Source organism: Culex quinquefasciatus, chromosome 2 (assembly GCF_015732765.1).
Source record: "Culex quinquefasciatus strain JHB chromosome 2, VPISU_Cqui_1.0_pri_paternal, whole genome shotgun sequence".
NCBI classification, from domain to species: Eukaryota; Metazoa; Arthropoda; class Insecta; order Diptera; family Culicidae; genus Culex; species Culex quinquefasciatus.
The window spans coordinates 126,478,759-126,494,165 of record NC_051862.1 but is presented as its reverse complement, the minus strand read 5'-3'; the positions used below and the strand labels follow the sequence as shown (position 1 = coordinate 126,494,165).

Below are 15,407 nucleotides of genomic sequence, written 5' to 3'. Positions count from 1 at the left end.
AATTTGAGTGGTTGATTGCTGTTACATTTACATCATCAAATGCATTTTCTTCACTTCTATTTTGACTGCCACATTAGATTTAAAATTTTAAAATCACTTTAGACATCGAAAAGAGACTTTGACTTTGACTTTGACTTTGACTTTGACTTTGACTTTGACTTTGACTTTGACTTTGACTTTGACTTTGACTTTGACTTTGACTTTGACTTTGACTTTGACTTTGACTTTGACTTTGACTTTGACTTTGACTTTGACTTTGACTTTGACTTTGACTTTGACTTTGACTTTGACTTTGACTTTGACTTTGACTTTGACTTTGACTTTGACTTTGACTTTGACTTTGACTTTGACTTTGACTTTGACTTTGACTTTGACTTTGACTTTGACTTTGACTTCGACTTTGCCGACACTAAATTTTCACTGTTTTACAATTTTTAGTGTAAAGATAGTTTTCAATAGAGCCTTAACGCCATTTGAAAAGAAACCCGTTTTTCGATCGAGTGTCGTTCATTTTCTGAATTAGTTTTTTAGCACATTCTTTAAACGCTTTTCAATGACAATTTGAATAGTTTTAGAGAAAATCAATTTAGTGTCGGAGGTCATGATGGCTGTTACGACTTTTACAAACTAACAAGAGGAATCTACAAATTAACACAAAATATCGTCTTTTTGAAAATTCAGTCCAGACTTAATTATCCGAAGCCTCGTTTATCAGAATTTTAGATTATCCAAAGTTCGTTTATCCGAATCATGAACAAAACATTTCACCGCCATTTTGGTCGCCATCTTGGATCTAAAAAAAACTATTTCTTTTTATTAAGGGTAGTTTCGACAAGATGAACAATAATGTACTTCTCTACCGAATTTCGGTAAGATTTTACCTAATTCGGTAGTTTTGAGTTTACCGAACTGTTCATTCGTTTAAAATCGGTAGATTTACCGAATTCGATGAACAAATCTTAGTGTGAAAATGTTAGTATTAAACATTAAACGTTCAAAATCGTCGAAAATCTATGCAAAATTTTGTGTCGTTTGATACCTACAAACTTAGATTTTTTTACCAAATTTGGTTGTTGAAAAATCGGTAAAGTTTAGATCGGTAAACCATCTGTCAAAATGACCAAAATTTTAATGAATTTCGGTTGTATGATGAACAATAATGAACCTCATTACCAAATTTCGGTATGTTTCTACTGAATTCGGTAATTTTCACTTTACCGATCTGTTCAGTAATTGAAAATTCGAAAAGCTTTACCGAATTCGGTAAAAAATTTCAGTGTGTATATTGATTGATTTTAAATTGGGTTTTAAAGCTTTATATCATTTTTTCTGTACAACGGTGAAAACACGATGAAATTCCATTTCTGATCATTTTTTTTTTCATTTTAAAGCAAAAAAAATGACAAAACAACATTTTTTCGATGGAACAACTATGGTCACCTTGGAACGAGCTGTCAAGTAGGAACTTTTCTGTCAAGAAGGACCGCGTTATTAATTTTTCAAAAATGATTTTAAAACCCATTTTAAACTCTTTGTGGTCGTACAAAGGGTCATTGTACTCAGAAAAATAAGCTTTGTCGCTGTAAACAATAATATTAGCAATCTAAGCTTCATTTTAGGACCCAATTTGGGTATTGTACGACCAGTTTCTAACTAGATTCGGTCGTTGGAAACGACCTCCGGCTCAACGACCGTCGAAATAGGCGGCGGGCCAGATGCGGGCGTAAAAGTGTCATAACCTCTCCCCCCTCACTTTGTCCCACCATCAAGCTGCAGCATTGTTGACAAACAAACAGAGCGCGCGGTCGCATGAGGGCGGCATCGTGCCAGAATTAGGGGTGGTCATGTGGTTAAAAATGAAACATTTTTGAAGAAAAGTAAGATTTTTCCGATTGAATTAAAAATTTGCGAGCAAGTTGGAACTATTATTACTGCTGTCGGAGAAGTGATGAAAGATAAAAATGTTGATCCATGGTTTTTTATAGAATTAAATTTTTTCACACCAATTGGGCGACCATTTCCAATGACCGTGAGAAGATGCCAGAAAATCCAGCTATGAGCTAAATCCACAATATTTTTAAAACAAAATATTTAAAAAAATATTTCTATGAAAATTAAAGTTAATACAAATTTAAATCAGTGAAATTCCATGCAAAATTTTGCTTAATATGAGTATCAAATAATAAAATTTTCAGCAATTAAAAAATGTGGCATTTTGTGATAATGTTCGTGATTTATGCAAAAATATGATGATTTAAAATCTAAAAGAAGGTTTTTTATAAGTTTATATAAAGAAGTTAGAGTTCAGACTGTAGTCCAGATTGACTCTAGTTGGCGGTATTTTGGCAGCTGGAACCATTTTGAAAATTCCAAGACTACAGGCTACTATGTAATTGGGGACGCCAGCTTTTATCTAAAATTACGAGTTTTGTAAAAAAAAGTACCTGTTGGCTCCGAATTTGCAAAATAGCTTTCAAAATACTTATCCGCCCTTTTCAAATGTTGCTCCCGATTTTCAGTTTAAGCTACAGTTTTGAGAAAAACAAAAAAAAAAATATTGAAATAATTGCACAATGGATTTGCCTTTTGGAACCCCCATGATAATATAGGCTAATAGCATATTTTGACAAGAATTTTAATATTGTTTTATTCTCAAATAAAAAAAAATCTTCAAAGTTCTCAAATAATGTATTAACATTTGTTTGACCTCCATTTATTTTATTCGTTCAAAAGGTAGATCATAACATGCCATACACACTTAGATTTTTTTAACCGAATTCGGTAAAGTTTACCGAATTTTCAACTGCGGTATAAGGCTTTCTAGGCCCAGTGAAAAAAATGTAATTTAACTCAAAAATGACGAACTCGTCACAGTGTCCTGATGCAAACAATGATCGAGCTGTAGCTGTCACAGCCCTGCGAAGTATGTTGGCTGACATATCTGGCAGTCAGTCAAAAAAAACCAGCTAGAAGTCGCCTGACAAAAAATTTTTGCTAGAAAGAGATAGGAAACCTGATGCAAACAAACGTCCAGCTGTCATGTAAACATACTTTGAATGTGTTGGTAAATTTCTGACTAGAAAGCCTTATACAGATGGTTTACCGGTAATTATCGATCTAACCTTTACCGATTTTTTAACTACCGAATTCGGTAAAAAAAATCTTCGTGTGTATATTGTATCTCACAATTATTCCAAAATATTTTAATAAATTTTCTTGATAAAGAGGCGTTCTTTGAAGATTAAGCTAACTGAGTCATCACTGACTCACCGCCGTGCCTTCGATGATATCACCAGGTATCGACTGAAAACGACTGATTGTAATTATTCTTGTTACCTCCTCCCGTCACCAGGCATAAGTTCCATCGAGTCATCCACATCCGCCACTCCCTCCCAATCGAGCCAGCAGGACATTCAGGAGAAGCTGGCGATCAACGCGATCCAAAAGTCGCTGATGCAAATCGAGAACGTCACCTCGCCAATGCAGTACAGCGGCAGCCCGCCGGCCTACCCGATGCACGGCGGTGGAATGTCGGCCCCGGGCGGATCTCCCGCCGGCGGTAGCCAACAAGCTCCGACGACCCCAAATCCCAACTTCACCCCACCACCGGTGTACACACCCCGGGTGCGAATGTCCAGCACCGGATCCAGCGGAGGTGGTGGCGGTGGTTCCGGAGGTGGACCTTCCGGCGGCCAGATGGGTAACGGAGCGCCCGGAGGAGGTCCGAACGCCCTCACCATCCAGAAGCTGCAGAACCACCAGCAACAGCGCGAACGAATCCACCAGGAACAGCAGCGGCAGCGACTTCTGCAGCAACAGAAGCAACAGCAGATGGTCGTCCCCGTCAACGCCACGGCCAATGCCGACATGAACCGTAAGTTACCGACCCAGAAAAAAACACATGTCCCCCCTTCAGTAGAGTACAAGTAAAACCCACAAACCACCCTCCTCTCTCTTCTCTCTCCCTTTTACTAACCCTTCCAGTGGGCTTAACTCCAGGTATGCAGAACATCGAGTCGCTGCTGAACAACACGGTGGCGCCGAACGTGTCGCTGACGCGCGCCAACAGCGTCGTGCCGGACTCCCAGCTCAGTCCCGGGTTCTCGCCGAGCCAGTTGATGCAGCAGCAGCTGAGTCCGAACCAGCGGACGCAGCTCAGCCCGCAGCAGACAGGTTCGATGACCCGAACTCCTTGTCCTGACTTTCTCAACCTAACCTCGAACAAATTTCTTCCGCAGGTTTCCAGGGCAGTCCGTTCAACAACAACCCCGTGCATCGGATGTCCCCGCAGCAGGTGGGTGGATTCCCGCAGCAGCAGCAGCAGCAGCCGGGAACGCCCGGTAGTCAGCAGTTGAGTCCACGGCAGCCGCCGTTCGCCAGTAATCCGCAGGTGTCGCAGCCGAACGCGTTACAGCAGCAGCAGCAGCAGTGGCAGAACGCCAACGCAAGGTTATCGATTCAGCAGCAGAACCCCATGCTCAATGCACAGCTATCGGTGAGTTGGGTGTGATTTTTGGTGTTGCTGAAGTTGATCAATATTGAGTTGAAGTGGTCCGCGGGGTCTATCTGAACGTTCGTTGGGTTTGTAGAGGTCCCATCTACGACCAGCTAATTTGGGACATCGATCCGGATCGAAGTTTTGACTAAAACCTTAAACTTTGGCGAAAAAGCGATATTTTCTTAATCAATATCACATTGTAGCGGTCTGTGGAGTCTACCCGCATATTTAGCGCCTCCGTAAAGGATCCATCTACAACCAGCTTGGATCAAAACTACTTTACGCCATAAATCAAGCTTTCAGCCAAAACTACGATCCGAATCGATGTCCCCGGCTACGCTGGTTGTAGATGGGGCCGTCACAAAGCCAATGATCGTTCGGGGCGACCCCGCGGACCACCCCAACTTGATATTGATCGATTTGAACAATTAGCACAGACAAAATACAATCTTCGCTCCCTTCCAGACGATCCCCGGTTACAACCCAGCAGCGGCGGCCGCCGGCCGGCAGCAGTTTGTGGCGCCCCAGCGGCAGCGATCGCTCAACTCGCCAGGAACGCCCCGGCAGGGCTCGTTCGGCGGCACGGTGGACGGCGGTGGGTTCCCGGGGCCTCCGAGCCCCTCCCAGCCCGGTCAGAACTTCAACAACCCCGCCGTTTTCGCCGCCGCCCAGCAGATGAGGCTCCAGCGCCAGGGTAGCGTTCCGCCCCAGGCCACCCAGCATCTGCCAGGTGAGTTTAGTTAGTACTGCGCGCTGAACTCTGCGTGAGGTTTGCATTTTTGAGTGCGAGAGCTTGAGTCCCACTGCCCAACCAACACCAACACACTATAACAGAGAGATGTTTTTTTTTAATTGAATGCGGCGTAACTGAATGATTTTACCTTGGGGTGGGTAGAAGAGAACAATAGCGAATCGCTGGGGGGTGCGTTTAGTAGTTGAACACAGAGATGGGGGCGTTTGAGGGGAGGGGCGGGGTTGAGTGGTTGAAGACAGTGCTCTAAACGGCGTGTTTCACCCCCTCCTTTATACACACACAGGATCGCCACGTCCTTCGTACGGTGGACATGGACCCGGTCCGGATGCTAGTGGCTATGGGATGATGTTCAGTCAGGCCGCCATGCAGCAACACACGGCGGGCTCACCAGGCGATTACTTCAATCGCGTGCAAACTGGTAAGCAGCACCCACCCACCGAACTCAACCCACCACACACACAAAAAAAAGAACATACACGCACTCACCAACACCCACCCAAAACATAAACACCAGTCACGGTCACTCCGCTGTCAACCACGTGTAAACAAACGCATCTCATCCCACCCTGTCTCTGCCTGCCTCTGTCTGTCTCTATTTGTTGTTCTCAGTCTGTTGCACCCACTCTCATCTCGTTTGCAATTGTTTTTGCCCTTCATTCATACAAACGTCATTGAATGTGTGTAAATAAACCCACTTTAACCCACCGCTCGGGCTGTGTAAATAACCCATCATCCGCGCCGACCGTTCGCCATTTTGTTTGTTTGTTGTTGTTACTGTTCTTCCGAAGAAGCGCTGTCAAACCTTCCTCCCTTTTTGCAGGTGGTGCCAACGGTGGTGGTGGTGGTGGTGGCGGCGGCGGCGGCAGTAACGGTGGCCCCAACGCCGGTGGGTTAAACTCGTCGGAACTGGTCCGGCAGGAGCTGCGGGCGGTGGTCAGTGGGAGGGCCCAGAACGCGGCGGCCGCCGGCGGTGTTTGCGGAACGGGCGGCCTGCGAACACCGCAAAGTCCGATCGGGATGTCGCCCGGAATGGTGGCCACGGCGCCCGGTGGCCCCGGTGGTGGCGGTAATGTACAGGGACCTGGTAGTGCTAGTTCTGGCGGAGGAGGCGGTAGTGGAATCGGTGGCAACGGGGACAGTATGCAGACATCACAGTTACCAGGTACGTCGTCGTCCTCGTCGTTGCTCCATCCAGCGGGCGACATGGATCCGTCAATGCTATTCAATTTTCACCTCACGCCGAAAGGTTAGTGTTTGTTTAGTGTCCCTCGTTCACAACCCACCGAACTAACAACACCCACCCATCCAAGACTCACACCACCACACGTCGTTAAACAGCGCCGTCGTTGCACCCACTAACCTAAACCGCGCATCCCTAATCTGGTGTTTTCTCTCTCTTTCTCTCTTCCCCCCAAAACCTTCTCTTTCTCTCTCTCTTTCTTCTTCTCATCCCTATCTGCTTGCGTGTGAAATGTTGTCGTCTCTTTTCGTTGTCCCAAAATTTCGACCCTCCTCCCTTGGTCCAGAACTGATGGCCGGAGGAACGTTACTAGATAGTAGTAAATTGCTGGCGGCTAGCGACGACTCGTGGCCGGCCGATGAAAACGTGAACCCGGTGGTCGTGAAGCGAGTAAGGATCCCCAATCAGCCGTCATCATCACCACACTGTTTGGCGCAGTTTTATTGTAGTCTCGCTCTCGCTGTTTTTGGTTCTCTGTTCTGCATTCAGTTCGTGTAGTGGAATGAGGAACATACCTTTCGGTTGCACTCTGATCGTTTCCTGTAGTTGTTAGTTGAAATGTCATTTAGTATACGCATATCCGTAGTGCATCTTACATGATTTCTGGAGTGTTTTTGAAAAGGTCCAATAAACCAAATTTTAAGTTTTTGCTTTTTGGGTGTTTTTTAATAAAGTGTTTTTAAAAACACCGAAAAAGCAAAAACTGGAAATTTGGTTTATTGGACCTTTTCAAAAAAAAAATCCAGATTTCAATATTTTTTTCATTTGTCGCAAACTCGGAAAAACATGGTCACAGATTTTCTCGTAATGGAATACCACCTTAACCCCTTCCCGCCCAGAACAAAATCGAGATTTTTTACGTTTTTGACCATTACTTGTAACTGAACCGACCAAATTGGATGAAATTTTAATGGTTTTAAGTTAACATTCTATGTAAACTAATGCAAGTTGAACCAGGTTGAAAAAATACATGGTTGCAGAGAAATTTAATTTTGAACACAAAAAAAGTGGTGCAAAATTAGAAAAAAGTTAGTGCTGCAAGACAAGTCATCCCAGTCAACTCAATATGGAGGCCAAAACGGAATTCTTATACGATTCGAACTTCAAAATTCGAACTGAATTCCGTTTCAGAATTCGACTTGAACAGCCCGGGAGCATGTTGACAGCTCCCATACAAACTGAGCGTGCCCGTTTTTTGTGGCCCCCGTGGGCCAAGATGGCGGCCTTCGATATTATCTATCCTATCATTTGAAAATGGCGATAAGCTTTAATTTATATAGTTTTGCCTTGTTTCGGTTTAAAACGTCAAAATAAGCATTCTGGAATTATTTTCTTGAAAAACTTGCTTAGAGATACGCCACGTTAGAATATAAGTCAGTTGGAGAGAGCATGCCGCGAAAGCCGTCACGAAAAAAATCTCCTACGCAAATTTTTAGTTGCGTATTTAATGGGCGGACTCCGACGAGGCCCACTTGCCATCTGTCGGTGAATACTCACGAAACCTGTCATGTTAGGGTACGGTTGATGTGGAAGCATGGTGTTTAAGGCACACGGAGAAAAAACAGTTCGTGGTAGTGGTGGCAGTGGTACCAACCAAAGAAGTGTGTCACGGCATGACAAGCACACTTCTTTTTCTAATGAACCACTGCATGATTTTGACATTTCGGGCGTGCACCATTCGTAACGCCATTTTCGCTTAAAAATCTGGAGAGGCGGAATGTTACTCTCAAGGAAGTTTTATACTACGACAAACAAACAATCTCGCACTTTTGCGTGTATTTACAGTTTGACAAACTTGTAAACATAACAAAATGTATGCAGGCTGACGTTTCTGCAAACAAATGCAGGCAAACTGTCAAACTACAGAGAAACCTCTTTGTACACGGTTGCATTACGTTTTTTATTTCGTCGAATTCTCTTAAACCAAACAATATTTTTTGCAAATTCAACAAAATCTACAAATTCCTTTTAAAGTTTGCAAAAATGTTGAGAAATCGACAAATTAGATAAACATAAAGCATCGCGTAAAAAGAGGTTTCTCTGTATCAAAAAGTGCGAGTTTGTTTGTTTGCCATAGTCAAAAACCCCCTTGAGGAACAAGCAATGGTAAAATTTGGCATGCTTGACAACCTTACAGAATCCGCTGAAATATTCCCGGAAAATGGTAAAATTTCAGCTTTCCTAAAAATCTCCGTATAAAATCCGGTTTTCGTGCTGACTATTTTGTGACAGCTGGAAAACCCGCAGACCACTGCCGAGCTGATATCTCAATCAATTTCAGAAGAATCGACGCCAACATTTCAAAAAGCAGTTTTGTTATGATTCGCTTTTCTTCGGCAATTGTACATGGCGTCTTTTTCATGATATTTTTTTCGTCATGAGGTTCATGTAGTCATTTGACAGCTTGACAGAGCTATATAAACAGGCACTGCTGATGCTAGAGATTTTGTTTATGTTGCTTTATTTAAAATCATTACTAAACAGACTTTACTGAAGTAACTTTTGCTCATTTTTGGTTAAGGGGTAGCTTATTAGGAGTACTTTCAGAATATGCAATAACCCAGGAAGTGTCAAAATGTACATGATGCCTTTTGAAATGTTGCCGTCGAAATGACAAAATTGTGTTCACTCAACTCCCAATGGTCGGTCACTTTTTTGTTTGACACTTTTTTAGTTTGTACCCCGTTGGTTTGACAAATTCATTAAAAAGTGACAAACTGTCATTTTTTACACAAAACTCACACATACTATCAAACAAAACGTTTGGTAGTAAGTGTGAGCTCTGTGTAAAGCAGGTGTCAAACTGAAAAGTGACCCCGTTCGTTTGACAACTGTTGGTGTGACCTTCTGTGAACACTATTTGTTGAGCAACCTAAGAAAAGGGTGCATGAGCATTTTGATAGCATGAAAATTTTTGCCAAATCTTAAGCTTCAGGCAATTTTTTCACAAAATTTGAGCTGGCCTGCTCAGCTTCTACAAGGACGAACGGACATGACACGAGGTTTCAAAAAGTGAAGCAGGTTTTCATTTACTTCTTCTTAGCGAAAACCTGCGCAAGCGAGATCGTTTATGTTAAAATCTTCGCGCCACATGACTTAAAACGTAAACAAAGCCAGCTGATGATGCAAACTCATGGGCACTTCTTGAAATGGTCGGATGAATTTATATTAAAAATACAATTTCTATCAATTTATCGGCATTTTTAGTATCCATGATAAATTACATAAAATGATAAAGACAAACTTAATGCCAAAAAACTGTTTCTAGCGCCATACTAATGATAAATGTTTTAATAAATTATTGCATAAGACATTTTGAGAAATCATGCGTTATCGTGCAATACTACTTGGACAACTTCAATGTAGATGGCGCAAGTGATAGTTTGCTTCAGAAATTTAAAGAAAAGTTGTTCCTGGTGTCATGTCCGTTCGTCCGTGGCTACCATTCAGCATTGTGAAATAGGTAAAATAGCCAACTTTTGACTAGGAGTTTGCAAAATATTTCCAGTTGCTCAGTTGGAAATATTTTGCAAACTCCTAGTCAAAAGTTGGCTATTTTACCTATTTCACTCTACCAAAACCGAAAATGGATTTTATGTGTATTTTTTTTTATTTTGGCTCAAACTATGTGGGGGCCTTCCCTATGACCAAAGAAGCTATTTTGTGTCATTGGTTCACCCATACATGTCTCCACACAATTTTAGCAGCTGTCCATTCAAAAATGGTATGTAAATATTTAAACAACTGTAACTTTTGAGTGCTCTCCCCATTCAAGCCTTCGGACTCCTAGGTTCGAGCAGAAACTTGCAATAGAGACCACAAAAGACCCGGGGGTCGTTAATGTGGATGGTTTGATTTTTTTTGAACTTTTGAGTGAATTTTCTGGTCAATTTGGTGTTTTCAGCAAAGTTGTAGGTATTGTTGAGGACTGTTGAGAAAAAAATAGGTTCACGGAAAATGTTTTACCGATTTTTTAATTATCATTTAAAAAAAACAAATTATTCGCTCTTTGTTTGAAGGCTTGATTGTTGAGGCAAGCTTTCACCCACCCAGCTTTCACCCACCCCGGGATTCGAACTGACGACCTTTGGATTGTGAGTCCAACTGCCTACCAGCGATCCATTTCCGGTTTTGGTAGAGAGTTGCTCACGCAGTATATTGCTGCACTTGATAAAATCACCCTTAGATACCGTTTTTTGGTGTAAACCAACAATTTTTACTAGTGAATTAATAAGAGAATGGCCTAAACAAATTCCTGAAAATAGTTTGGTCAAACGTTGTTGTTTGAAAACTATCTAATCTTATCTAACCTAACTCTAGCTTAGCCATCCTTTCGGTAGCGTCCTAGAAAATGTTGGGGCGTTACTTCCAACATTCTTCTTTGCTAAACGGTCAGACCAACTGTGTAAAGTTAACCGCAAAGAAGATTCATTGAATTAGAGAGAGAGTTTGAGCATGGATGTCCAAAAAACAATACAGTTCTTAGAAGAGCGGTTCTTTTGAACGGCTCTTTCGCTTTAAAAATTTTGATGAAAATGTTTTTTTTTTTGAAGAATGTTTTGATTTTTTAAGCTTATTTTGTAAAACTTTTTAAAGTTTAAAGTCGTACAATAAAAAGCATTTTTTGTTTGTTTAGAAAACATTTAATTTGTAATAGAATACTAGGGAACTGATTTTGTTTAATGATGTTCAAATATTGGCATCATTTCTATTTCTATCTATCAAAAAATGTATCTATTTCTATCAAAAAATGTTAATGAGAAAGTTGCAATAGAGTGAAATATGACGATTCAGTGTCGAGAATAGCCCCTCTCTAACCTGCCTTATGCTAAATTTTCCTTTATCTTGAATCGGAATTATAAAATATTAAAAAATTACGGAGCTTTGAGTGTATTAAATTGGATGAAACTGAAAAAAACTTAAATCTCGAGACTCGGGAGATCAACTAAAAGAGAAAACGAGCTTAGACAGCTGTCATGGCTAAGCTTGGGTGTAAGCATTTTTCCTCACTTTCATTCATTCTCAGTCCAACATTTCAGTGTAAATCATACCGCCGCTCATTCTACCACTCATTTTCAAGTTTCTTCTCTGTTCTCTCATTTGTACAAAACTCTCTCGCGCCGTATTTTTCAAATGTTTAATTCACTTTGTTGATATTTTTTCCAAACTCTACATCCCGGCTCAAACAAAACTATAATGCAAAATTATTCTCTCTTCCAGAGTTCTTCGGAGGCAATACGAGTCGGTGACCCGAAAAATTCATCCCTCCTTCTGCAAAAACTTCTGTCGGACTAAAGTGATAAAGTTTGTGTTTGTTTCACTACGCCTACGTTTATTATTCGCTGCTGTGAACGGTACGCTGTTTCCAATTAGGTCCGTTTTTTTTATTTTCTTTGTTAACTTGTTTTTTTTCACGTTCTCTGATTATGTTACAAGAACATAGCAAAAAGTTTTTTTTTTTTTCAAAAATCTGTTGTGCGACGTTTGGAATAAAAAATAAAATGATGAAAATCACAAAAAAAAATTCACTTAAGTTGAACCCACTCTGTAATGGAAAACAAAAAAAAAACAAATGATATGAGATGTGATGTGATGAGATGTTAACTGTGTGTGGGTGTTTGAGGGGGTCCCCCCTTGTGTAAATAATAGTTATTGTAAAATGTGTAATTTATAGAGTATATACAGAAAGAGAGTAAACAGTTGATTTAGGCTTAAGCAAAGAGATAAACAAACAAAGGTAAATTAAAAACAAAGTAAGGCAAATAGAAATACCTCTAACGTTAGTTCAAACTAATACAAAACAAGAAAGTAAAAAACAAACGTGTTAAAGTTGAACAAAAAGTGTATCTAAATTAACCAAACAAACACAAACAACAACATCAAAAGGGGAAACATTCGAGTGACCAACAAGTGACGGATCGAAGAAAAACGAAAATTCAGCAAAAAACGAAACGAACGATAAAACCAGAGTGACGTTTCGAAACCCAAAGACTTGCAAGCGAGCAAAACGAAAAACGACAACAAAAACATCATTAGACGAAATAAATTGAGTAAAAACACCCACGAATCATCGGTTTCGCATTTATATAGATGAGAGAAGATAAGTGTTGCCAGCGCAGTAATCAATTTGTTACATGTAAACAAACGCAAAAAATCATCAAATGAAAAACAAACGAAGAAAAACTAAACAAAACCACTCAGAGAAATTTGACAACAACCAGAAGTTGACATAAGGGCACTAAGAGTAAAAAATCTAACCTTTCATCACATTTCGTCAGTGTGTGTGTGTTTTCCCCCCACTTCTTTTGACACATTTAATAAGTAAACAAAAACAATGCTGAGACGTCACCTGACAGCTGAAGTTTCAGCGAAGCGAAAGCTGCTGTCAAATGACGACACAGCGATCGAAACAGTCGGCGCCGGGTTTGAATTCGAGAGAGGGAGAGAAGTAAACTGCAGAAGGAGAACAAGAGAGAGAAGGAGTAAGGATATACCGAAAAGGAACGTGTGCTGTGATAATTATTTTCTTTTTTGGGAGATCGCGACCTCAATCGGTTATCTGCAAAACAAAACAAATAAACAAAAAAAAACAATGGAAACATCAAATGAAACAAAAAGAAAAAATCGTTGGACCTAGTCCAAGGCGATGAGGAGAGCAAGGTGGGAAATTGAGATAGAACTGTAGGAGAAAAGAGAGGGAGAGGGTAAATCAATGCTAAGCTAGTTTTTTTAGAGGGTAAGTGAGAGCGCGAAAGAGAGAGCAAGGTGAAACTACGTAGGTACCTCTTATCCAACACATACACAAAACACACAAACACATACATGCATAACATTATAAACACACTATTTATCAACAAAGAGAAGGAGAGAAAAAGTGAGAAAAGATAAGGTTAGGTCAATAAAAGGGTGTAATTATTTGTACATTTTTTTTACGTTTTGTGATGCTCTCATATAAATATATATATATTCAGCAAAATGTTTTTTGGCTATCCCCTGAAATTCCGCGCGCGCAAATCAGCAAGTCGACAAGAATTCACCATTATAGTTTGTTTTCGATCGCATGTTTGTAAATCTCGGAAAATCGCCCCCGGAATTGAAAAAACGGAAACATAAAACACAAACACAACATATAAATGCTTACGCTGCTTTATTAAAAATTAAAACTTGAAAAAAAAGAATAAAAAAAAAGATGTATATTTTGTAACATGTAAATTTGTGTAAATTTTCTGGAAGCTGGTAAAGAATTCTGAGTTGTTCTGTTAGGTGAGGCACAGCAAAAAAAAAGAAGAAAAGGTCAAAATGGAGCAAAGAAAGGGACACATACTATTGATACGAATTACCAACACAACCTATAATTGAGCTACTAATTTAAAAAAAAAACGGAAAGCAGCGTGTTTCTCTGTGTACAGACGCCGCCCCCAAGAGCAAGGATTAATTATTCACACGTTTATATTTTTAAATAATGGAACCATTAATTCGGAAGCTTCCCCCTCCTTTTTGATTTTATAATTATGCTTATACGATACATATTAATTTAATTTTATTATTATTGCTATTTTTACATTATACATTTACATGTTGAGGTTAGTTATATTTTGTGTTTTATGCAAAGAAAAGATGGCGAAATATATTATTGTTATAATATTAATAATAAAAGTAAACTGAATTGTTTGTTTTATTTTCGTTTGTCCTTAGTTGTTGTCCTTATTATTTGTTGTTTTTGGTTCTTCTTCTTTTTTCGTTTTACCTCTGATGACAGTTTCCTTTTTCAGTTGCACAATAGTAGGTATAGTTAGGAGCGAGATTTGAAAGACCTTTCCAACTTGTCCAAAAGATTGAAGATCGGACAACCCTATTGAACGTTATGATTACTTTAGTGATAATCACGAGGGGGACGTCACTTCCGCGCTAACCGAGCGATAAAGCTTCCTTTTCAAACCTTTGCAGCGTTCACTTTCACCTTTCCGCTTTAACTTGCTTTAACGCGCGTTATCCGCGATAACTTGCTTTTTGGCTTACCGTTTCTTACGTTCTCGCATCACACTGCTCGATTTTTTTGACAGCGAGAACTGTCAAGAGCAAATGACAGTTCTCGTTGTCAAATCAGTCGAGCAGTTTGTTTTGCTGAATTTTTCTCCGTCACCCGGACGGATAGGGGCAAAAAAAATGGTGGCGCCCGGAGTGGAGGAAGCAAGATTCTTGCCGCGTTGTGCTGGTCAAAAGGGACACTAGTGGCCAGCTCTAGCGAGTTGGTAGCTTCCGGACAGACACTCATGAAAACGGGAGTGTTCCGGGTTGCACGATGGGACTGGCGTTGGGTGCAAAGGGTCTGCCAGCGATGCTGTACGATTATGAACCTGCTGAGGGAAAAATTCGAGGCGGCACGGTCACACGAAAGGTGTTGAGGCCACTGATGGTGTGGGTTCTGGTCGATTCACACGGTGCCAAAAATCCGTCTGAGCTGGATTAGTAGTAGCAGTATCCGAACACGTGTCGGATGTCCTGTCAAAGCACCAACACAACCAAGCAGATACACCAGAAGATCCACGGTAGAGGAAGCGTCTGCATCGAGCTGCCGGAAGTGGTATTACGTACGCTGGGATTGTCTTTACAGAGAAAATGGCTCTACATTCAATAAAGTATTCAAAACGATTTTAGTAGTCGTCCCCTTTGCCCCCCAAGCGGTGGTGGCTTTTGACCGCAGCATTTAGGCCCGCAAAGCTAATAAGCGTTGGAATAAAAAGTCCTCCAAAACTCCACCTAGAACTTTATTACTCTTCTTCTCGCCAAATGTCAAACTGTGGCGCATTTTCCTCTTCTAAATGGACCTGTCCACTCCAACGGCACAGAACTTAACCTGTCCACTCCAACGGCACCGGTTTCCCATACAGGTTACAGTCAAAAAAAAAATCGCG

The 15,407-nt window shown here is 40.8% G+C and overlaps 1 protein-coding gene across 9 annotated transcripts in view; it reads left to right on the top strand.

The window, feature by feature from the left end:
* LOC6046306 (nuclear receptor coactivator 1) overlaps positions 1 to 14,154 on the top strand; it is a 339,035-nt gene extending 324,881 nt beyond the window's left edge. For 4 of the 9 annotated variants that reach the window (XM_038254025.1, XM_038254023.1, XM_038254024.1 and 1 more), the window contains 8 exons: positions 3,353 to 3,874; positions 3,985 to 4,173; positions 4,239 to 4,495; positions 4,964 to 5,228; positions 5,536 to 5,670; positions 6,073 to 6,498; positions 6,779 to 6,882; positions 11,713 to 14,154. In XM_038254025.1, coding sequence (XP_038109953.1) covers positions 3,353 to 3,874; positions 3,985 to 4,173; positions 4,239 to 4,495; positions 4,964 to 5,228; positions 5,536 to 5,670; positions 6,073 to 6,498; positions 6,779 to 6,882; positions 11,713 to 11,787 — 1,973 coding nt within the window. In that variant the 3' untranslated portion in view covers positions 11,788 to 14,154. The remainder of the gene's footprint in view (positions 1 to 3,352; positions 3,875 to 3,984; positions 4,174 to 4,238; positions 4,496 to 4,963; positions 5,229 to 5,535; positions 5,671 to 6,072; positions 6,499 to 6,778; positions 6,883 to 11,712) is intronic. The other 5 variants (XM_038254027.1, XM_038254030.1, XM_038254029.1 and 2 more) reach the window with 5 other exon arrangements.
* Positions 14,155 to 15,407: the final 1,253 nt, after the last annotated feature.